The sequence below is a fragment of the Brachyhypopomus gauderio genome, chromosome 4, assembly GCF_052324685.1.
Source record: "Brachyhypopomus gauderio isolate BG-103 chromosome 4, BGAUD_0.2, whole genome shotgun sequence".
NCBI lineage: Eukaryota > Metazoa > Chordata > Actinopteri > Gymnotiformes > Hypopomidae > Brachyhypopomus > Brachyhypopomus gauderio.
The window spans coordinates 29187836-29211972 of record NC_135214.1 but is presented as its reverse complement, the minus strand read 5'-3'; the positions used below and the strand labels follow the sequence as shown (position 1 = coordinate 29211972).

At 45.2% G+C, this 24137-nt stretch overlaps 1 protein-coding gene across 4 annotated transcripts; it reads right to left on the bottom strand.

Annotated features, from left to right (window-relative positions):
• Window positions 1-712: 712 nt before the first annotated feature.
• Window positions 713-24137, bottom strand: fancc (FA complementation group C). 4 transcript variants are annotated; one of them, XM_077003625.1, is made up of 16 exons: window positions 23962-24135; window positions 16412-16484; window positions 15150-15315; window positions 13001-13088; window positions 12523-12617; window positions 10237-10344; window positions 10025-10089; window positions 9652-9816; window positions 9380-9536; window positions 4886-4941; window positions 4618-4717; window positions 4216-4291; window positions 2527-2620; window positions 1869-2043; window positions 1555-1746; window positions 713-1106 (listed from the first exon to the last, which is right to left on the bottom strand). In XM_077003625.1, exons 3-16 carry the CDS (start codon window positions 15303-15305, stop codon window positions 948-950), a joined length of 1686 nt encoding a protein of 561 aa, XP_076859740.1. In that variant the 5' UTR covers window positions 15306-15315; window positions 16412-16484; window positions 23962-24135; the 3' UTR covers window positions 713-947. The 4 variants fall into 4 exon arrangements, with proteins under 4 accessions (XP_076859740.1, XP_076859741.1, XP_076859737.1 ...); XM_077003626.1 differs by lacking the exon at window positions 16412-16484 and having other exon boundaries at window positions 1669-1746; window positions 23962-24137; XM_077003622.1 differs by lacking the exon at window positions 16412-16484 and having other exon boundaries at window positions 23962-24134.

The window sequence follows — 24137 nt, the reverse complement described above, 5'->3', positions numbered from 1 at the left end:
GATTAAAGCATGTCCAGATTACAGGGGAAGGGCTGTGGATAATCTCATCACTGTCTCACATCAATAAGGACACACAAACACAAAGCCGTGCCCTGGAGTTTGTTTACATCGGCTTTTCCGCGTGTTTATGAAAGCAGATGAAGCAGCAGACGTACACAGAGCATTACTGTGAGTCATTTGGCAGACATGAAACAGCTACTGCACACTGCGTGCGTTTGGTTGCTAACACACTGAAGACTCCGCCCTGTTTTACTTCTGTATTTACCAGTACGCTATCTGAATGGCTTTGACCCGTCCCACTACCAGCACACCAACGGTGAGGAGGTTTGGACTGATATTCCCGCATGCTCTCCTCAGCGTCACATCTAGCATTTGAATACATCATTCTAATGGGCCACGATCAAATGTAGAAATGCATGCTGGGTAATGCAGTCATGAAAGTCGGCACCATGCCCCAGGAGCACCACAGGTACGTGTGTAGCCGTACGGGCCTGTCAGCTGCCTGCATTCTATCTCTACCATAAAAACAATGTATTTATATCACCTACGTGTCGGGACGTCTAGCTGCATTACACTTCAGTTCACTCGACCAACAGCTAACGCAGGACAAAATACACTGAAAATGTTCTTGTACTTCAGGAGTAGTGTAGTGTTGTTGGTCTCCAGTACTGTGTAGTAATTAGCCACAGGAATGACCTTTAACACGGTAAAATACAATTCTCAAGCAAAGCTTGTAACCCCAAGTTTATAGACATACACACACACACACAAATATACACATGTATGCATATACACACACACACACACACACAGTTTTATCACATATTCTGTGTTTGTGAGCATAGCAGCTGGCTGGTCCCTCATTTCCAGCCGTGTGGTGCAGCCGTGGTCCAAGCCCTCGGAACCGGCTTGGACAGCAGCGGGCTTTTTTGGTCCCGCTCCAGTGTTTATGTGCAGCGCGAGTCCTGCACTGGGGGGAGGCTGTCCCGAAGAGTCCTGAGCCTGTCCTGGAGCGTGTTGTCCAGTGTGCCCCCCCTGTTCAGTCTGTGCCGCACAGAGGCCAGTAGACACTCCGCCTTGCGCTTGAGCTCGACCTGCGTCAGCACCTACACACACACACACACACACAGATAAGTCACCTAGACTTTTCATTCCTGCCTTACCCATTTAGGGTTTTCATACATGCGCTGCTCTATATGAGATTCGCTGGAGAATTTGGTGGGCATGCAGCAGCTAACAGAAATATGAAGCGGTGGGCGGAGTCGGCCCGGGGCAGAAGCGTGAGAAGGAAGCCTGCAGGGGTGGGAGGGCCAGAGAGCTGGAGGTCGTAAACTTGTTTTTGTTCTGCGCTGGGGCCAGACACAGAAACGCTCTGGGTTTTACGAGGGGCCGTAAACAGGCAGGAGCACACACAGCGTCCCCCCCACGGCACAAACACGGGCACCGGAGGCACAGGGGCCCTGGGGGGGGGCCGCCCCGCCTCAGGGTCACATTACCGGGGTCATGCGGACGAAGGGCGGTGGACACGTTGGTGTGACGAGCAGCTCCTTTTACCTTCTGGAGGACTTCGACGGCAGTGCTTGTGGGTGCCGGAGAGAAGATGGCGAAGCTAAGCAGAAGGTGGAGAAGAAGGTGGGCTGACGTGGTGGAGGACAGCAGCTCGCTCACCGCGGACAGACGCTCGGGAGGAAGAGTGTGGGCGAGGAAGAGGATCCTCATATGACCCCACACTTCTCTCACCATCATCTAGAATAAAGAATAGAAATTACATACTCCTCAGTCATTTTCCAACTAAAGTAGCCTGGGCACAGTTTAAAAATACAGTGCCTCTCGAGATTAGTGCACTCTTATGTGAGTGGAGGCCTTACAGTCTGCCGAGCACTCTGGTGCCCTCTGTTGGTGGGGTGGTGGTAGAACATCAAGAGGTAGAGGAGAGGCTCTGATTGCTTGGATTCAGCAGAGACCAGAAGCTCGGCAGCTACGTCCACCCAGTGTCCGCACTGCACCAGCAAGAACCAGGCCTGGAGCACAGCCCAGCGCTGCCTGCCACACACACGCGTGCACACAGATACGTCGCTGGGACAGATTCAAGGGGAGCGGATCCACACGTCGCTACATTAAACCCGCTAAGGAGCAATAGATTTATATCCACTGTTCTCCAGCGTGGCAAGAATGGTAAGCAGCTGGCAGTAATGTGACGGTGTAACCCAGACAGATGGGAGAGGTGCTCAGACAGAGTCGTGAGGTGCTGCATACGCCACGTATCTCGCAGCTGGGCGCTTGCTTATTACAACCGCAAAGTACATTTCCAAACACTGTCCTCAGGGTGGGCATTTCAACGCCGTGTGAATGTGTGTACCGGGCAGGAACAAAATGGATATGATACAGATACTAGTACACACAAAACACATCTCATCGAGTGTACTGAACCTCACACATTCACACACAAAACATCTCACTTTGATGCAATAGGTTTTTAAGGTAGGGCAGGCACTGTGTGTGGTGAAGCCTCATCCGGCCTGTTACCTGGGGCTGTCTCCCTCCTCCTGGTCCCGTGGCATGCTGGGAAGCAACCTCCCGATCCAGGTGACGTGCTCCTGCCATGCCTGTCTGGGCACCTCTGCACACAAGGGCCACAGTGCGTTCAGAAGGCCCCAGTAACATTGACCTAGCTCATTAACACTGCTAGATTAACTTTGCTGTAATCAATATGATGTGTTTGACTGATTCCTCATTAAACAAATAAACTGCTCTTCCTCTTTATGGCCTTATGGTTCCTTGTGGAAAAAGCCCGAAAGGCAAAACGACTGATCCCTACTGTGCGATTACAAGCAGCACAACTAGAAGCTCGTTCTCAGCCGAATGTTTCACACGCCAAAACCCTCCTGAGCCCAGTGAACCGTCACGATCCCAGCAGCCTGATGCCCAGGGTTGCCAAGGCCTGACTGATTACCCGGTGGATCGGGGAAACAACCACATTCACTTATTCTAAAAGCTCCTTCGAATGAGAGTGAGAGTCAGCTCCGTAGTACTCCAGTGAAGTAAAGCACACTCAAAGCGTCCAGGGCTCCGGGGTGCTCGCCCGGGCAGGAGTGACTGCTGAGGTGTTGGGCTTGGGGGGGGACACAGCAGAGGGGGCAGTGGAGGGTCCAGCAGCCACGCTGGATACGGGCCTTGGTAGGCAGGCCTGAAGATGTAAGCGCAGCAGGGGCGGGAGAGCAGGAAGGGGCCGTGGTCGGTTGGGGCCGCCCTTGGGAGCGGGGGACGGGTGTGAGATAAGGTCGGCCAATCGGATCATCCGGGTGGCTTAAAGTCTAAGGTATCCCACCATGCACTGTGTGCATCAAACACACATGCGATACACTGCAATCCCTGAAGTTTCGTTTGAAGTACACAGTCGCGATGGCCATCTTTTGGAAAATCATAGTTTAGGATGTTCCTTATTCAGTGTAAGTGCTGTTGTCATAGTTACTTTGGAAGCAGATGTACATTCAGGATGGTAGGTGCACAGTATGTACTAGTTAGCCAGCACTAGCCGGCTGGTCGTGGTCGTAGCTTCTCTCTTCCCTCCATCCCCCCGATCCTCCTTTATTACAAGTGTGTGTAGCCTACAATTGTCTGAAAGGTATCATCTCACTTGATATCACCAGGTCAATAACAGTGTTGCCCTGTAGGGATAAATGTGTCATGGCTGCTGGCTCTAAAATAAATTAGAATCCACACACACACACACACATGATAAAACAAGATGAAGAAATTGTTTGCATTTTAAATGTAATCACAGAGAACCAGAGACAGGCGGCCAGTGACTCACTACTGAGTGCTTTACTGCTCCGGTAACAATGGATGTACATTGTGTCAGGAAGGAGACGGAAGACTGAGTGTGCACACGGCTGGACGCCTCAGTCCCCGTTAAAATGAGCACGACTCCTCGAATACACACCCGCAAAACACTGGCATCACAGGAAAGCAGAGACCTGCTTCTTTATTGCATTGCGTAAAACTGAAAATGTGGGTTTGAGTTGAAACTGGCTCAAAATAGCGGAGCAGGTCAAAAATAAGGTGATTTTATGTTTGTGGTTTATTTTTTTTAGTCTATGGTGTGTTTTGAAGGTTGTACAGCGCTATTAACTTCACAGCACTATTTTGTTTGACTATTATATGTTACTAAACGTCATCCCCTAAAGAAGAGCCTGAAAATGGTTTATAGCGTACCTGATGGTTCTGTCAGTAAAGGCATGAGGAGGTTATGGGGTACATGAGGAAAAAAAGCTCTCAGTGGTAGTCTTTCCTAGATTCAAATACAGACAGACACACGTCTCACACTGGTGCAACGGTAGAAAACCAAAACAGTATTACAATATATTACTTAGGTAAGCATACAATATATACATATCAGCCTACGGCTCTGATGTTCCTTTCCCACTAATGAACAGTAAAGTATTTTTGTCTTCACAGTAAACGTTTAAGGCCATTTAGTCTGATTTATTATCATTTACTAAGAAAAATGTGGAAATTATCTGCTGTGGTGCGGAATCTGCAACGCCCCTGGGGAAAAGCACTGTTTAGATTATCTTATGCTGTAGCATAATACTTCTTACAGGAAGTGGCTTATACCTGTTGCCTCTGGCCAGAGCGGGTCTGAAGGAAGCAGCTGGTGAAAACCTGCAGGAGAACTCCAACAGCCACATTCTCACCCATCTTCATTAGCACATTTCTACACACACACACACACACGCACACGCACACACACACACATGCAACTGAAGTCAAGCATGCATTCTAAAACTGCACAACTTTGTATATTCCCAGGTATGGCTGATGTATTGTAAATACATGCAAGGCTCAATAAGGTCAGATATCATACATATGAAGCACTGCCCACCTGAAAACTTCATTCACCACGAGGAAGATTGGGCAGTGAAGTGCAGACGCTTTGGGCTGAAAGTCAACACAACACCGTGCTGTGCATTAGTTAGTAATTGGAATGTGCATGTGCTAGCTGAACCACTAGAGGGCAATGTTGAGACAGCAACAAGCACCAGGAGATGTTGGCTTCCAGCTGCTGATCTTCTCACATAAGCTGCTTTTAACATTAGGAGCCAAGTTCTTCTTTTTTTTAACCTTTTAAACACATAGGTCATCTGTTTCAAATTCAGCAACTTTATAGGAGAGCAAATCCACCCAGGCAGCTGTACTGTACATGCATTCATGACACGGAGCATTCTCTCACATTTCTAGGAGAAAAGAGACTTAATTAATACGCTGCCACTTATATATCAGCCTTGTGGACAAGGAATACCTTAAAAAAAAACAAAAAAACAATGTACAATGTTGACATGTACCTAAAATACTAGTGTTTCAGAAAAGATCCACATGTGTGCATTCTGCCTCCGATGCAGGAAGATCAGGCACTGAAGAAAGAGAACTAGACAGTGTGTGTGGATGTGTGTGTGGGCAATCAAGAGGAGCCTCCACCCTCTCATCTCCACACACACGTGCACACACACACACGCACACACCCACCCACAACCAGCCTCTTTCATCCCCCCAAAACCAACACGAAGCATCTCAGATATTCCCGTAACCCCAGCTATCCGGCCCCTGCCAAGAGCCGCCGATTTGCTGCTCCAATAAAAAGAGACTTGTCGCAGCTCCAGAGCAGCCGGCCGTGCTCTTCCCCAGAGCGAGAACGGAGGAGAACGGAGGAGAACTGAGAAGAACGGAGAAGAACAGAGGAGAACGGAGAAGAACGGAGGAGAACAGAGGAGAACGGAGAAGAACAGAGGAGAACAGAGGAGAACGGAGGAGAACGGAGAAGAACGGAGGAGAACGGAGAAGAACGGAGAAGAACGGAGGAGAACAGAGGAGAACGGAGGAGAACGGAGGAGCGGCGATGAAGTTAAACGTGCGCAACACAAACCCGTAAGACTGAGTGCGCTAGCGCAGGACAACAGCTACAGCGCGGTTATCTGCTCGGCCCGGGAACAGGAACAGGCCTCGCAGTACAGAGCACCATCTACACCAGCCTTTCCCTTAAGCCTCAGGGAGGAGCCGCCTGCTCTTTCTGACCCTCCCATTCCACAGAGAAGAGAGGTGATGATGATGATGATGATGATAATACTTTAATAAGATAATGAGAGGTGATGGTGCTAGTGTTGCACGGTATACCGATACTAGAGTAGTATCGCGATACTTCGTCATTAAAAACGGTACTATACCCAGTTTGCTTAGTATCGGTGCTGTAGGACTAAGTGCGTTTTTTTTTTTTTTTTAAGAGCAGTATTTCCAAAGAGTGCCACACGGGGGCAGTGTGCGCGTACAGCAGTGCAGCGCTTGCCTCCTCTCTGCAGAATAAGAAGAAACGTGTACGATGCTTGTAGAAAAACTACACGCACGAAGCGAAATATGGAATTATTTGCATACATTTCAGACAGTCATGGCAACCCCGTGGACACATCAAAACCGGTCTGCAAACGGTGCTTTAAAGCTGTACCAACCAAAGGAGCCAATCGATTCTTTTTACATAAAATGCGCTTTCGTTTGACCCACCCAAGGTGCCGTAATGCACAGAACAGTTGGTAATGCTGAAATGGCAGCTAAAACAAACGCAGTGTGTTCGCAGCTCGTCTTAATTAAACAAGGAAAGCAGCAGAAGTGCTGTGTGGAAATACTTTGGATTCGAAGCAGATACAGATGGAAAACCGAAGGACATGAACAAGCCAGTTTGCAGGTGGTGCTTTCGGAACATTTCAACGAAGTGCGCTAAAACCTGGTTTATACTTGACGCGCCGCGAGCAGCGCGAGGGTCCGCGCGGTGAAAATGATGTAATCGCGGTAGCCTCGCACGCTATCAATTCGCGAGGTCGTGCACCTCTAGAATTTTGTAACTTAGCGCGCGACGCAGCGCAATGAACAGTCATGTTTGTAGGGTTCATACACCAACAAGGTGGAATTAAAGCACTTGTACGTCACTTTCAGAATCAGAATCAGGTTTATTGGCCAAGTGTGTTCGCACACACAAGGCTGTTCGTGTCTCCCGTGTGCTTTCAAGGTCCATTTCAATATTTCCCAGTACTTTAAACTTTAGTTAAATATTTATACATATACTCGAAATGATTCGCTTTTTTATCACATTATTTACTGGTTGTTTATTTTCAAAACGCCCAATTTTAACGTCTTCACGTTCTCTCATGTTTCGTCCTGGAATTACAAGAGGCTCGTATTTGTTAACATAATACAAGAGAACGGTTCAGTCAGACAGCTATTTGTTAATAGCTATTTGTAGCACGCGGACAAGGTGTGCGGACTCGCGCTCTACGGTCACTCGCGAAAGTTTAAACCTAGCTTAACACAACGAATCTGGCCAAACACCTGAAGGCACGCATATTTGTACAAAACATTCCAAGAGGTTGGTGATTATTCCCATTTCTAGTATTATAGCATACAAAATTATGTGTCCGATTATGGTATCTTTGCAAATGTCATATTCTTGGTTTAAGAGCTGTAAGTGCGACAGCATACAGGGAGAAAAAAAGAGTGATCGTACTACAATGGATCAATCATCTATGAATACTGAACTCTAATACTGAAGTTTTTGTTACTTAAAGAGTTAAAGTTGTTTAAAGTATACTTAAAATACACTTTTTGCACTAGCCTTTTTTAACTTCTAAATGTGAATTCCAGAGTGCACTACTATTATTTATGTTAATTTATATTAATGTGCAATTATTTATTTTTCTGTTTTAATGTGGTAGGGACTACACCTTTTATTTATTTGACATTTGTGAAACAAAATACAATATTCATTTGTTTATAAAAAATAAATAAAAAGCCTTTAAAACGGAAATGAGCACAGTATCTGACTTTGGTATCGAAAATCGTATCGAATTTCAATACTTTTTAAAGTATCGTATCGAAGTTGTAATTCTTAGTATCGTGACAACACTAGATGGTGCCCTCGTCAGCGTCGGTTAGGACCTGGACATCCCTCACCAGCAGCGTTTAACCGCTTCATTCATTACGCTTTCACATGGAAAATTCCAACTTGCGCGTTTTGCCAATAACGCAACAGTCCCCTGAGGTCGAGCTGGGCCGTCGCTCGCGTGCCGTCATTCGCACGTGTGCCCTCTAAAGCGCCTCTCGCGCTTACGCGTGCAGTAGGTGTCGTGCTACGAAATCTGGCGAGCTGGCACTGAACCGAACGATGAAAACAGAATCATGTGCTGACAATATACTGTTAGCCAGGAGGGCGGCGCTGCAGCCCTAAAACCAAACACTTCAAAGCTGTTCATTAAGGCTTCCTCTTTATTATAAGCTCAGCAAATGGGATCTCAAAGGCGATAAATATGGGGTGTGTGCAAACCTTTATTTATTTATTTGTTTGTTTTGGTCTGGACTTGTTCTGCCTAGTAAAACCAGATGGGATTTTAGTGCCTCCTCCATACGCTCTCCTAACACTACAGGGAGGGTCAATTACAGCATGCCCAAAACATGCTGTTGGGCAGCAGAGGGGGTGGGGGGCTGTTTATTGTTACTGGATATAAACTTTGGGAGGGGCTGAGGGGGCAGAGACGCAAACTTAATTTCTTGTTTCCCCATTTTGATTGCAGTGTAAACAACGTGTTCACAGGGTGGGGGCGTGGGGGCGTATGGCAGACCTGCGCCAGGCCATCCGAACCGCACAGCCAGGAAATTAACATGCACATGTTTATGATTTTCTGAAAAGATCACACCGAATGAAGACGTGTTCAGTGCAGAGACAATCGAGGCTGTGATTTTGGTTCGTGTGTGATGTGTAAACAGACTGTAAAATGTATTGTCTCTGGGCTGGGCTGTTCTGAATATCAGTGGTAAGGTCCTGAAGTGAAGGATGGTGATGTCATGTGGTGAAACCTGCAGTGTTCTAATGCCCCAGCGTCTACTGGTCTAGTCAGGTCAGTGCTTCATATATGCTGTAAGCTAGCTGCCAGTGGACCATCATTCCTAAATCCTACAGAGAGGGAAGAATGCAGCTCTAATGCATTCCTGCACTGATGAGACATTTAGTTACTTGCTTTCCGCATTCTGACAAAAAAAACACATTAGTAATTTAAGTAAATATTGATGTCAAGGAAAAGAAAATTTCTTCATGTCAAGGAAAAGCAAATGAAGCATTGACAAACAAAATATTAATTTTTCATAATCCAAAGTCAACCAAGTAAATTCTGTATGGCACTGTTTGACAACGTGTTAATAACACATGCAGTGTTATGTAGTAAAACCTTAAAAACAAATGCAAAAAATGGCTTCAAATTTTCAAACTGAAAATTGTAACAGAGGTTAGTGTATTTAGTTCCTCCTAAATGGCCCTGGCACTGGTGAAGAGCCCCTCACTCACCAGTAAAGAGTCTCTGACTACTTCATCCAGACTCCACATCACTGCCCCTGGGTCAGAGAGAACAGATTCCAACAGACTGAGCACTGCCCCCTCCAGGCAAGAAAGGTTATGACACCACAAGGCCATCACAGCTACGTCCTCCAAGACCAGCTTCTTACTGGGAGAATGAAAGGGACAAGAGGAGACAAGTGGAGGGAAATCAGACAGCAGGGCATTGTGTGTGTGTGTGTGTGTGTGTGTGTGTGTGTGTGTGTGTGTGTGTGTGTGTGTACCGGAGCAATGCTGTGCTGACAGCTTCTATGAACTCCTCGCTGAGATGAGAACAGCCACAAGAGATGCGGTGCTTCAGCAAAACACCAATGAGAGGAGCTGCTTCTGGACATGTGACCAAGGGCACACACGCTACCGACAGCGCATGGATCCTGTCACATGAGCACCTGCAATAGCCATTATTTACGTTTACATCACATCAAACAGTATTAGTACATCATTCGTTTACTGTGCTTCTACACCAAGATCAGAGTTAGGTGTACATTAGGTGTTGGCCCATGAAAGAAATATATTGTAGAAAACATTTGACTCCAAAACAGATTCTCAGTTATTCAGTGAAAGTGTGAAATGAATATTTGAGAAGCTACTACAAACCTTTCTAAAGTCTCTGCTGATGCACTACAACTCACAGTGACCTCCTCTGTCAATAACGCCACCATCTAAAGCAGACAGTCATATACATCTGCAAGTGATCCCACATTTATTCAGCCAGCCAGAAAGTCAACGATTACAACTACGACACATACATAGCACATACGAAGCCCCACCAAGTGACTGTGAAGGGGCCGGAGGTCAAAGGTGACTACCTTGTGAAGCGTGTGTGATGAGCTGTGCTGAGGCGCGGAGCACGCCAGTCTCTCCAGGGCGTGGGCCGTGCTGCCCTCCTCCTCTGAGGTTAGGTGGCACAGCAGATTCTGTTCAGCACAGACAGTGAGCAAAAAAGCAATCAGCTTTCATGCATCTCTCTCTCTCTCTCTCTCTCTCTCTTTCATGTAGCTTTACTGATGCAAAACATTCCCAAACCCGCTTACTAAAACACATGTAAAGTACTTGTTTTCGATATATAGAAAGAACTCACTCTGTGCAGCAGAGCAGTCCAGAGACCTGAGAAACTACACAAATAGTGACAAGCTGCACTAATAATTATTATTTGTATGAAGCAAACTTCATTCATTTCGGGAGAAGCACTGAGCTTCAGAAGTGTTCCCAGAAGGCCTGAGCCTCTCTCTGACGCCTCAGCAGTGCAGCGGGGACGGCGGTGTGGCCTGTGGCGGGGCCGTGGGCTTCCTTTAGGTTTACAGTATGCTAGGATGGCTTCCACAGACCCGGCTGGCTCAGAGACAGACATCTGAAGAGCAATAACACCGCAGCTCGCGCTCGGCTCCAAGCTCGGCTGCGGGTGGATCGCACACGGACGGAATGGCGTTCCACCCACTGCACCCCCCCCCCCCCCAGAACCCCCTATTTGAAAAAATATGAGGTGGTGGAGGGGGATGGTTCATATTCGTCAAGGCGATTCCTCTGCAATGCGGTAATTTAGCCATTTAGACCGGTCTAGTATGGGTGTTATTTAAGGAAAGGATTTCAACCTTAAATAACAATAGTAATGATAGATCTGTGAGGGGAGGAGGTTGTTGACATAATGAAAACAACACAGAGATGGAGATCAAACAGCCTGAGGGACAGTAAAGAGGGAATGGGAAAGAGAGAGAGAAGAGAGAGAGAGAAGAGAAAGTGAGAGAGCCCAGGTTTGGGGGAACGATTGTCGTGTGGGGTTGCGAAACTCGTCATTACCACACACCCCAGCCTAACCTCCTGCTCCTGAGAGACGTGCTGTACTGACAGAGACCACACCAGAGTCCCCCCCCCCCCCCCCCCTCCCCCGGGGAGCGGGTCCAACCCTGGCTGGGCCCAGCTGGGGGGGGCAGCCAGTGCGCCCTTGGCTCTGATGTGGGTGATCCGCAGAGCCATCCTGGCGCTGGGGGAGTACAGGGTGGTGTTGGGACGGGCACAAGGGCCTTTAATGACAGGACTTGAAGAACTTCAAGCACTTGAATATCAGCAGTGGGGCCCCAAGCCCCCACCCCACCATTCCTCACCATCCTCACCAAGACAAGGAATAATGCTTAACCCTGGAGAGCGTGAGCGGTCCTGCATCTGACTGGATGTTTATTCACGCTGAGGAGCTGCAGGAATGCAGGGCCTCCACTAGCGCCACAGCACGCTGCTCTCGTCAGCGGTGCCCGCTGCAGGAGTCGGAGACAGATGAGTGCTCACGCCTGCAGATGCACAAGCACTGATATGCTGACACAGGAGATAAGAGACAAGGGGAAAGACAGGAAAGAGCCATTTTCCATATATATGGCAGGCAGAGCAGCAGACGCATGCCTGCAACGGCTCCACCCCCCCCCCAAACGAGTCCCATCCCCAGGACGGGGGCACACGCGGCCGCACGGCACACCGACGCCATTTCGGATTTCCAGATGCAGGACAGATCCCTCGCCACTATCCTTCTCTCTCCGATGCCCCCCGGGGCCGTCTTCCTGTCACAACGGTCAGTCGGCCGGGAAACGAACACATGCGGGATGAAACGGCGGGGCGTAGAGCTGACGGAGCATCCCCCCCCCCCCCCCCCCCCTCCTCCCCATATAGGTCAAAAAACATCTGGCAAATTAAAAGTTTATTTAAAAAACCCTGGTTGAACTTGCTCGAGGGGTTTAATAGATTTCAAACAATGGTAATGAAAAGAATACACATGTTTACGTTTTAATATGCCAAAAATGTTATGGGCTCCATTTTGTTTATGATAGGCCACCTGTGTGAGCTTCTTTTTATGGCCGTTTGTCAGATCAGACTGGGCACATAAAGAATGCCCTTTAGGTGTATAGGCATGGTACACACTGCCCTGCTGTGCTGCAGAGAAGAACTGTGATGATGACTGCAGTCAAACACAAACAATAACAACAGCAATAAATAACGCTGCACAAATACAAACACAAAGCACCAGCTTAAAACAAGAAGCTGGCGGCAGGTCTGATGCTGAGCTGATCCATTTTGTATCAGGCCTAGGTGACACGAGACGGCTGCAGTACCCGTATCCAGTCGTTGGCCCTTCGCTCCACTGCATTCTGGGGGGCCGCGCTGTACAGACGACACACGCAGCGCAGCAGGAGACCGGCGCTCTCGCCTGCACGACACACAGGACGCAACGGAAAGAGTCTTTGAGAGGCTGCAGACGTTCAAGCACTCCGCTCCTGAAGACCCACGTGGATATTAGGTCATTTAAACACCGTTCACACTGAGTGATCGTGGAAATAAACGAAGGGAGAATGTATAGACCTCAGAGAAGGCAAAACGGAAAGACTGAGGAGAGAGAGGGAGAGAGAGGGAGGGAGAGAAAGAAAGGGAGGACTGAAAGACAGGGAAGAAAAAGAGTAAATAGGAGAACAAATGCCCAGCAGGTCGCTACAGGTTCACTGGAAAATGAGAGTAAACAGCGAACCTTGAAGACCCAGTTCTTCATCCCAAATGTGAAATACATCCCCAGCAAATAGAGAGTTGTAAACTTACCATCCGCAGTAACATATGGGTTCCAACACAGCCGACCCAGGAACTGGCCCACCAAGGGAATGCTCTTAATGGCCTCAGTGGTGGAGCTCTGAACACACACACACACACACACACACACACACACACACACACACACACACACACACACGTGAGCTAAACACACGCACACACAGACACGCGCACACACACAAATGTTTTCCTGACAGCAGTTTATACTGACATGCCTAATTCTCTCAAACTTCTCAGCAGACATCCAATTACACACTTCATAAAAGCAACCAACTGACTTTACATTCCCTCACAACTCAGAAACAGAGTACAACTACAGCATTTATCGGCTCCCTTACTACTAAGTAATAAAGGCAAAGTTTAAACAACAAACACAATCTGTGACAATTGCTGAGCTTTTGCTCAAAGCTCAGTAAGATGCATCCCAACATGAACATTTCATCCTAACTCCCATTCAGGAGTCCCAGAGTGAACAAAAGGCATTTGAGGGACATTATGAAACTATATTCCCACGCAGCCAGACAGATAGTCACTGATCACTTCGTAAAGAGACTTACGTAATTAATGAACAACAGCTCACTAACACCGAAGACTCTGAAGCGTTGCTGTTTTCTGCATTAGTTCAAGATGTGCGCTGCTAATTTACTGTACACTGGAATCCATTCAAAGGAACGGAGACCCCCTTTTTTAACGCCCTATACATATACACACTCAGCGTGTGATGCTGACTGATTTGTGTGTGAACTGCGTGATAAAACCGTAAAAGAATGTTTAGCTATATCAGCACAAGCTTATAAAAACAGCCTGATGCATGGCATCAAAAGATTGAAATGAATGTCACAAAGATCAGTTAAGAAATTAGGACAGCTGGCCCTGAGGAATTTGCTCTGATTAATCGAGGTCTGACATACAAACGACGTGTTAATTCACATGCCCATTTCATCAGTCTGCACTCCCATAGAGATCCTGGAAACATTGGGCCAGGAGAACACTTTAATACCCACCACATTTCCAATAAATGAAACACGCCTCTATATGAGCATGGAAATGCATGAAACGCTTACAAGATATGACACAGGACATAAAAAGCCATTAGCAAATCAGCAGAGCCGAAGTGCTTTCTCCTACGTGCATACAGTACAGAGAGCTGCCTCAGACGATAATGTCATGGTCGACTCTGGCCTCCCTCCAGGGCGCTCTGCCAGCCAGCACCCCGGTGCGGAGGCAGCGGGTGGGTGTGTGTGTTTGTGGGGGGGGATTCAGCAGGCTGGGTGTCCCAGTCCTAATGGAATGCAAATCAAGACGTTTTGGGTCCACCTCTTTCTTGGGAGAACTCCACAGGAAAGTCACTGCAGAGACTGAGAAACATCTCTTCACAAACCCACGGCCGGAGGATTCTCGGACCATCAAGGAGACGTTGGGCGCCACCGTGTTGGGGCTGACCCGTTGCCGAGAGCGCCATTAGACCGTGGCAGCCATCGCAACAGGAGCGACCATCAAGGCCGACGGCGGCAGGCTTGATTTCTCTTCCGAGGTGAGGCGGAGGCAGAAACAGGAGGGTGACAGAGAGAGACGCTGGGGGCTGAAGAAAGGGGCCCTTTCAAGACGGGACGCCACCGGTGTGAGGGAGGAGCGGCCAACACTGGCCCTTCACACAGACTCTCAGCAACCCGCCCCCCTGTACTCGCTCACCCACATGTTCACTGCAACACTTGATGCAGGGATACATTGGGTTAGCACTGCCAGTCCCTCGGTGGTTATTAGCCCACTAACTCAACACTGTGGCGGTGCCAGTGGCCTGCCCTGCCTGCACTGAAAGGGCCTCTGTTTGGCCCGTGGTCCCCAGGGCACAGCCACAGTCTGCTTTAGATGCTCGCGTGAAGGACCATATCATAAGCTTAATTCTGGTACTGGTACTGGGAAGTTTTATTTCACTGTGCAGCCCGTTTCTAAATGCAAAAAAATTCCCATGGTGCTCTTTTCAGATTTCGACAAACCCATCCAAGTTATACAGCCTATATACAGCAGACAAATATCGTACTCCAAGGTGGTACTCAAACAGACATGTTTTAGGAGATCTGGCACAGAGCAACCCAGATCTGTGTGCCCCAGGCCATCACGGCAAGATGCCTGAAATTACCATCAGCTGTAGTGTGTGGAGAAGCTGCTGGAGGAAGCTCCTTAGAGAACCCAGGTGTCTGCTCATGTCTCGCTGAGCAGAGGGAGACGTCGCCTGTCCCCACTTCACTGCTTTGTCCAGCCAGAAACTCAGCTGTGGCTCAGACAGTGCAGCCATGGCCTTAAGCCTGTGGAAACACATGGTAAAGCCAGATTATAATCCAATTTAAATAATGGAATAAGAGTGTTTCAAGAAACATGCCACACTTCAGATTATGTCACAAGATATGAAAAAACTTGATATTCCTGAATGTTTGTATTCTTTAACCAGAATGAAACTAATGCGTTAAATTATAACTGCAGTATTTAAAGCATCCAGCAGGTGGCAATTGGCAATGAGCTGATTTAGGAAAAATCAGTCCATTCATGAAAAAACAAAGTAATTGCAGTCAACTGCTTCACAATGTAAAGCTGACACTTGAGTAAAATGGAAAACAGTTCATTTAAGTTACATGTTTTAAAACATTTCTGAGTCTAAACCTCTCCTCTTAAAGTTCGTGGTTAGAAGGTACTAGCTGTATTTGGGAATTCTTTTGGGAATTCTGTATTTGGGAATACTTATTCTGCCCAATAACTTTTTTTTGTTATTTATTAGTGCATTTTTGCAAATAAATAATAACAATAATAGCTTTTTTGTTAACATTAACCTTAATAAAAATGGTTTGCAAAACAAAGTCATATTGTCATAGTCGTATTGCATCTTGATACTTGAATTAAGATTCATATCATATCATGAAATTACTGGCAATACCAACCAAGCATAGTGTGGTTTAACCTTGTAAGGTCCTCTGAGATTCACAAACCTGGACTGCAGGCTTTGGTTATCACAAAGGTCATTCAACAGCACCACATCTATCTGTAGGTCAGTAGGTCATTACCCACCAGGAGACAGTAGCCAGGGGTGTAGAGCTGCAAGACCGTTGTCATCATGCACAGCCCAAAGTGACAGCGGCCATAATCAGAAAACGTGTGGTCTAGCTGCGCTGTCTGGTCACCACCTCATATTTCATTAATGGGGCAATAAAAATAGAGGACTCTCTTACTCCTCAATGCCAGCCCATACAGTAAAGTATCTGACTCTTCTCTGCGCTTCCAGACACCACCTAACTTCACCCCACAAACATTTCTCACAAATTAGCAAATGGTGAAGGAGGCCGATTGTTAGGCTGATTCTTGTGTCCTTCCTATGGGCCGGGTGTTAGCAGTAAGACAGCGTGACAGGACCTGGCCTCCGAGTCCCGAGAGCGCAGGAGCTGGCGTTCGTGGGTAATTGTTGTTTGCAGGCTTAATGACAGGCCTGCGAAGGACACAAGGAGGGAGCGTTTTTATGATCACCTCGTAACATTGAGTTGTTTAATGTCTTGCCATCACCCCTGCTGGAAAAGCCCCTGTGGGTCGGGCAATGTGCAATTATGCGCTTAGATTTCTCCCCCTTCTCTCCCTCTTTCACTAAACCTAAATCACGAACAAACGCTGTTTGTGGACTTGTCATTTCAGCTAAGCTTTCTCCCAGCCTTCATGCCCCCCACCAAGTCTGGTGTATTTTCCAAAACAAAGCGTTTGACTTGAGTAAATAACATTTTGTATTTTTATTCAGGGTTTTTTTTTTGTGACAGTTCTTGCTTTGAGGATGGTGAGCTCACAGATTCCATCTCCTTTACTGTTTAAAGTGTCTCCGTCCAATGTTAATGTGATAGATAGTTGTATCACATAGCAAGTAGGAAACCAAGACCAAAAAAAAAAGCACAAGAATGGAATCCCTTCATTTGGTGCCATCTGGAATCAAACGGCTCAAATTAGATTAAAAAACACATTTGTTCTAATTTTTCCACAAACAAAATCATGCTAATTGCCAATTATAGTCCAACTCCCACAATTTATTTCAGATGTATATTCACCCTCATGTAAAACTAGTGGTTTTATGTCTTTGGTTTTGAGTGTTCACCAAGAGCATTTCCAAAAGCTGCAGCTTCACTGGGCCCTCCTTATCTCAACAAGCAGCACATCACACCAGTAGACTCAGAAGGAGTGAACATCAGTGTTGGAGAACATGGTTGATGTCGGTGATGATGTGTCCCAACACATACGAATCATGCATCTTGCACCATTTAAATCTGGTTCAGTGAGTGCCAACCAGGAATAGGCTGGATGACAACTAAGAACCCCAATTATTTGTGCGGCCTTTGAGGATTAAACCAAAAAATGCTACGATGCCGCCCTCATACCGCCAAGTGGATCTGAGGGAGTGGGGTGTATGGCCCAATGCAAACGGACAGTGGCCCAATGCAATGCCCAATCCAATGGCCCAATGCAAACGGACAGTCAACTAGTAATGCAAGCTGCATCTGTGGCAAAGACTGGAAGAACTTGCATGGCCTAAAAATCTACCAGGCCAGGACAAAATGCTTGAATAAGGAGAGACAGGCACAGCATGCCCAATCTGATTCTGGTGACATGCGGGCGTATCCTGGCCATGCACCCAAATCCCGGAATCCATTCAGAGAGGCCAAGAAACGAATCAAGTTGGAGCAATGAATCAAGTTAGAGCAAGTGGGGGTAATCTGAGGAAGACATATGTAGAATTATACATTCAACAGTTAAATGCAACGCTGACGTCTGGATGCAGGATAATAACAACTATCATTGTCAGCTATAGATTGGAGAGATTTGGCCATGACAAAAGAGTGAAGACCAACGAAGATTACAGCATGAACCACAGGGCCTCAAAAATACATCAAATATGAAAGGAGCAATAAACCCTAAAGCAAAAGCACAAGATGGCCAGCAAGGAAGAAAACAGACCACTAAAACAGCTGTGTAAAATCGTGAGGAAGAAGAGTGGCACAGCAGAGAAGGGAAGGACTGAGCCAAGAAGCGGCCGTTGTTCATTACTAGGGGTGCACGATATGGACTAGAATTGCGATGTGCGATAACGTTGTTGGATATCCCGATATCGATGTGAACCACGATAAATTAAGATTAAAATACAGAAATGTAGTGTCTCTCTGAACAGCAGCACGTTAATTTGTTTTGTTTTTTACTGTGTAATGAATCCAGAATAATTCCAAATATTTTGCAGGTTTATTCAACAATAGATTCAATCTAGGTTTATACTTTCACGAGTGAACGACTCCGCACACCTCGTTAACCTCCGCGAACGGCGGAAGCGTTTAATCTTGCCGTGTCACATTCTTTGCAGTGTTGTCCGAAACGATATTTAGGCCTAGTAGTATTAAAAAAAACACCCCTCAAATGCAGGGGAATGAACTTTTACCTGACCAATTTTAATGTTGCTTTGTGTTTCAGGTTTGAAAAGTGCTGGAATTTAGGCTAAAGTATTTGAAAAGGCTTGAAATTGTAACTACTTCGTTTCACAACAAATATCTGTCTGACTGAACAATTCTCTTGTATTACGTTAACAAATACGAGCCTCTTGTAATTCCAGGACGAAACATGAGAGAACGTGAAGACGTTAAGATTGGGCGTTTTGAAAATAAATATCCATTAAATAATGTGATAAAAAAGCGAATTATTTCGAATAATTTAGAGTATATGTATAAATATTTAATTCAATAACGTGCTGGGAATTATTGAAATGGACCTTGAAAGTGACGTACAAGTGCTTGAATTCCACCTTGTATAGGTGTATGAACCCTGCAAACATGACTGTTCTCATTGCGCCGAGACGCGGCGCGCGCGAACTTTAAATAAATAATAACATTAAATAATGTGATAAAAAAGCGAATTATTTCGAATCATTTAGAGTATATGTATAAATATTTAATTCAATAACGTGCTGGGAATTATTGAAATGGACCTTGAAAGTGACATACAAGTGCTTGAATTCCACCTTGTATAGGTGTATGAACCCTGCAAACATGACTGTTCTCATTGCGCCGAGACGCGGCGCGCGCGAACTTTAAATAAATAATAACATTAAATAATGTGATAAAAAAGCGAATTATTTCGAATCATTTAGAGTATATGTATAAATATTTAATTCAATAACGTGCTGGGAATTATTGAAATGGACCTTGAAAGTGACGTACAAGTGCTTGAATTCCACCTTGTATAGGTGTATGAACCCTGCAAACATGACTGTTCTCATTGCGCCGAGACGCGGCGCGCGCGAACTTACAAAATTCGAGAGGTGCACGACCTCGTGAGTCAACAGCGCGCGAGGCAATTGCACACGGGCGAAGCCACCGCGATTACGTTATTTTCGTCTCCCGGAACCAAATCGCGTGTCTGATGAGCGTGTTCACCCCACTCCAGGGTTGCCAGGTCCTACAAAAGCTTTCCGCACAAAATCTGCGTGTAAGTTGTGGGCGGGGGGGGGGGTGTTGCGAGTGTGAACTGGAGACAAATTAAGTATTATATCGCGATCGATTCTTAGTGTTGACTTGTAACTTCCGCAGTAGCCCAACTCAAAAGTAGCCCAAAAAACCACACCCCGCGGCCCCAGAATTTTTACCCGCGGCTGGATTTTCAAACAAGCCCAATTTGGCGTGAAAACCGAGAACCTGGCAACTCTGCCTCACTCTGCCTCTTGCCTACTTACGTCACGTGATCATAGTCTGCAGCGCGAATAGCTCCCTCTATTGCTGGACGAGGATAACGCAATTTGAGTTTGCTGTTATTCAAGGAGTTATCGTGGCTCTTTCGATGTGTTTATCGTGAAACTTCACATCGCGATAACGATAAAAATACGATTAATCGTGCAGCCCTATTCATTACCAATCCTTTTGTCTCTACAAAGTATAACTCTTAGGTCACAAGCGAAGCACTTTCCATCATAGCACCTTGAGTGGCCCAACAAGAAAGCAGGAGCTTGGACACAGCAAGGTACTTATAAACCCAGTCCCCTATACAACCAAGTCTAGTCTGCCATGAAGGAGCCCAGTTGGAAAACAGTCCTGGACGTTGTGAAGGCAGCAAGATTGGTGTATGTCCCAGAGGAGTTCTATACATTGTGTACAAGTGCTATACAGAACTCCTTGTGTAACTCTGGAAATTTTTTAGAGTGATGCAGTAGAGGTGAGAGTTGCCAAACACTGGAAGTGAGCTGAGTGTGCTTGGATACCCAAGGAAGTGAGTTCCAAGAATATCAAGCAATTCAGAATTGCTTCTCTGTATAGAGAACAAGATATTTTTCTATATTTTGGCCTGGAGTCTGAAGGTTCCTTCTCAACAACAGATATATTAAGAGCTTAGTGCAGAAATGAACATCTTGGGGATTTCTGCCTGCTTGGTGTGTATATACAGGGTGTTTGATTCTGTGCTCTGTTTTATTCACATTCAAGGAGGTTGACTTCTCATTGTAATTCTACAATTTGCCAGGAAGAGACACTACTACTCTAATACATCTCTATCAAGCAACTAGACAACTAGTCATGGTCCCCAAGTTCCACTATGTCCATAATCACCATTCTGATGCTGACAGAATTATCTGAGTTAGTGTAGGAGATTCTTGAACCTACCACATGCCATCTTAGAGTTTTGTGGCCCCTGCTGCTATATGCAGTTCTTATGACAACACTAGAGCCTCTCCAGATGATCAGCAGTTCTGTGCTGAGCCATATGTGGAAGTGGCTCAGCTTGCTAAGGATCTTAAGTAGTGCCCCTTTGAACTCCCTAATAGTTGCCCCAAAGCCCTTGATGATGTGTACTACCACTGGTGCCTCCATAGCACGTATTCTGGAATGAAGAGTTGTGAAGGCTGGGGAGAAGCCCTGCCCACAGCAAAAGACAAGAAACAACCTACATCTGGTACAACCACTAGATCTTCAGACTGGCAACTAAGATGAGATCTGAGCAAACAGCTTAAGTTCCTGGATCACATAACATCAACAACACTCTGTCCACACATGGTGAGCTCCTGAAATGAAGGAAGTGATCATGTGGTAACAGTTCCCTGGGAAGATCACAAAGATGAAGCCAGCAAACGAAATCATGCCAGGCACTACGTACCAGGAGCTGATGGAGCAGTGCAAGAGGGAAGGATGTCCGGCTCACTGTAAACTCACAGAAGTGGATTGCTGTGATGCTCTGTAAAACACTGACTTAATTTGGAATCACCAGGCCAGAGAAGAAGAGGACTACAATCTGCATCTGAAGGTTGCAGAGAACATTAATAGGTGGATTTGGATAAAGAGTGTGGAGCCATGGCTAGCGGCTGATGAACCGCAAGCTAAGACTTGATCACCCATGGCTGTGTCCTGGACCCAAGCTAGGACTTGATCACCCATGGCTGTGTCCTGGACCCAAGCTAGGACTTGATCACCTGGGAGAGGGGAATCTTATATTGAAAGACCCAAAAACCGTTGACGAACCCAGGAACATAATGAAACATCCCAAAACATCTGGATGTATCTTGCAACTTGCATAGCATTTATGCTGCATTAATTACATAATAGTCTTTTGAATGTATTTATGTAGTATTAATTACAATTTTATGTAGTCTATAGTACACTTTTTCTATCTGTACCTTCAACAACTTACCACTTGGTGCAGACATTTTACATTTTTGTTAAAACTGGATGTTAACTGGTATCCCAGAAATTGGTGGATGTGACTGGGAATGGAGATGTACTTTTCACAAGCTGACCCTGAACCTGTCACTCAACAGAGGAATAAGAACACACTACTGAATGTTTCTAGAGAAAAGTTGACAGGGTACATGTGCCAATTTGTCTCTGGCCAAACACATATTATGCAAAAAGCATATTATATGCTAAAAGGCTAAATAATAAAAGTGCACAATTTATTATTTAACAACTTATCATTAAAAATAATGCAGGTTAATCTTTAGCCTAATGATATTACATCTAACATACTGCATTTCAATATGTGGCAACAAAATCACAACATATGCCTAGTATTTTTCAGCAGTCCTGTGAAATCCTATAACCAATAATAAATTGTTTATTCAATCATGCTAAATAAATTGGAACTCAATCCACATATGAACATTTTGATAAAAAGCCGCCACATCCAAAAGGCCAACCAAGATAATAGACCAACCATTTACATCTACACTGGTAGACATCTGTAATTAAACACAGACAACATTTGGATTTTAAATGCACTTGGACAACCAAACATATCTTAAAAGAATTACACCAAATAAATTAAATTCTATATCAATTATGTAATGAAGCCAGACACAGGATGCTCCTGGATTATGTTCTTGTGGTATTCCAATTTCCAAAAAACATTTACAATTATGAACACCTCTAGAATTTTTTTTGACCCAAATCTAAGGATATTTTCCATTTATATTGCACTTTATAAGCCCATTGGGAAATCTTATGATCACCAATAACTTCCTTTCTCAAGGTCTAAATATGGGTTGGTACACCATTAGTTGTCCATCTGCAAGGATAAGATCAGAGAATACACTATAACAGAATGAGATCAAAGGTATTTTTGCCTTTTAGGAAAAAAAGTCCAACCACAGATATAACTACAGTTATAAGTGCCTAGAGTTTGCTAAGCATGACTGGAACTTTAAAAAAAACTCAAGGTTCGGTCAACAAAAACTAGAAGGGAAGGTGACATAAAAGAGTGATGCAGATAAGAACCGAAACCATATGCTACTGTGGGGTTGTTTTTGCATATGGACATCAAATACCAGATTCTAGAACATGATTAGATCATCCAGCAGGATAATCATCCAAGGAATTTCTAGAAATGTCTATCCCATCCCCTCAACCTAAACCCCACTGACAAGGTGAGCTGATGAGAAGAATAAACAAGTGAGGTGTCTTGGTGAAGGGGGATGGCATGAGCAGAGATAATAATTAGGAAATGTTTTGTGTTTGCTTTGTTACTCCACTTGTTGTCAAACCTAACAACACCCTGAAACAGTGGCAACATTACTGTAACAGTCTCTGATTGCTTTATTGTAAGAAATATGAATTAACTGATAATGTAGCTTCTCTGAAAAGTTTCTTTTTCTCTCATTTTTTTAATGCTAGATTAAGCTGATAAACAGCAACGAATGTGCCCTAGTCTAAAGAATATGATATTACAGGTGAACGTTTAAAAAACAAGTTTATTTTAGTCTGGTCAAACCATTCTAATCTAATGTAGTAATTTTCATGCCTAAATTAGATAAAATATCAATTTCTCGATTTTCCATGCACCTGTATCTGGCATAGAAATGGTATAGATATATTCAATGTAACAGACGTGGTGGGGAAAATGCCGTGATGACGTAATCATTTAGCACAAACGTTTACTTTCTTTAAGAAGGCCTAGTTATCTAAATACACTTAAGATACATCTTCCTCACCAACTATTCACTCACTCCAGCTATATATCGCTTTAATTGCGATATATGAATTCTGTTAGCTTGATGTGCTGTTTGTCAAATAAAGTTAAATACATTAAGTTGTTTGCACGACTAACAGGTTTTCTGCATTGAAACGTTAGCTAGCATTAGCTAGTAAGTTACATTAGCTAGCCAGCAGCGCTTCAGTTCATCTTTTGTATATATACACAGCTAAATAACAAATGTTGGTTTGTTAGTTATTACATACGCTTCACTAAGTGTAGGTGGTTATGCTGGCCATCGGTACAATGTTTTAACAGAGTTCAGTATAAATGTTCAATAACTACAATAAGTCGGTGAGGTAAACTGTCATTTCCAACTGCTGAAACAGAAGCGGAATAAGCGAAGAGCAAACTAGCGCGCTAACTAGCACGTTAGCTAGTCACGGAGTCACACAGTTCAAACAACATGAAATCATTCTCAAAGTTAAGATACTGACCTGTTATCTATTACAGAACTCAAAGGTTTGTGCTTGGTGAAGAAACGTCTCTAACGTTAGCTACACCGCTGTTCTGAATTTCCCTCTCGCTACAATAAAACGGATGTTGACATCTGCTATTGGAAGCGCCATAAGAGAAGGAGGAGTAAGAGTTTAAGGATTTAATACAGCGTTTC

Bases quoted from the DNA above. Each gene is read 5' to 3' on its own strand.
- fancc (XM_077003625.1), bottom strand. From the start codon at position 15,305: ATGGCTGCACTGTCTGAGCCACAGCTGAGTTTCTGGCTGGACAAAGCA. The intron at 10,090-10,236 runs GTAGTCACCTTT...TGTCTGCTTTAG, and splicing joins CATCACACACGCTTCACAAG to ATGGTGGCGTTATTGACAGA. The intron at 2,044-2,526 runs GTAACAGGCCGG...TGTGTGTGGCAG, and splicing joins GAGGAGGGAGACAGCCCCAG to GCAGCGCTGGGCTGTGCTCC.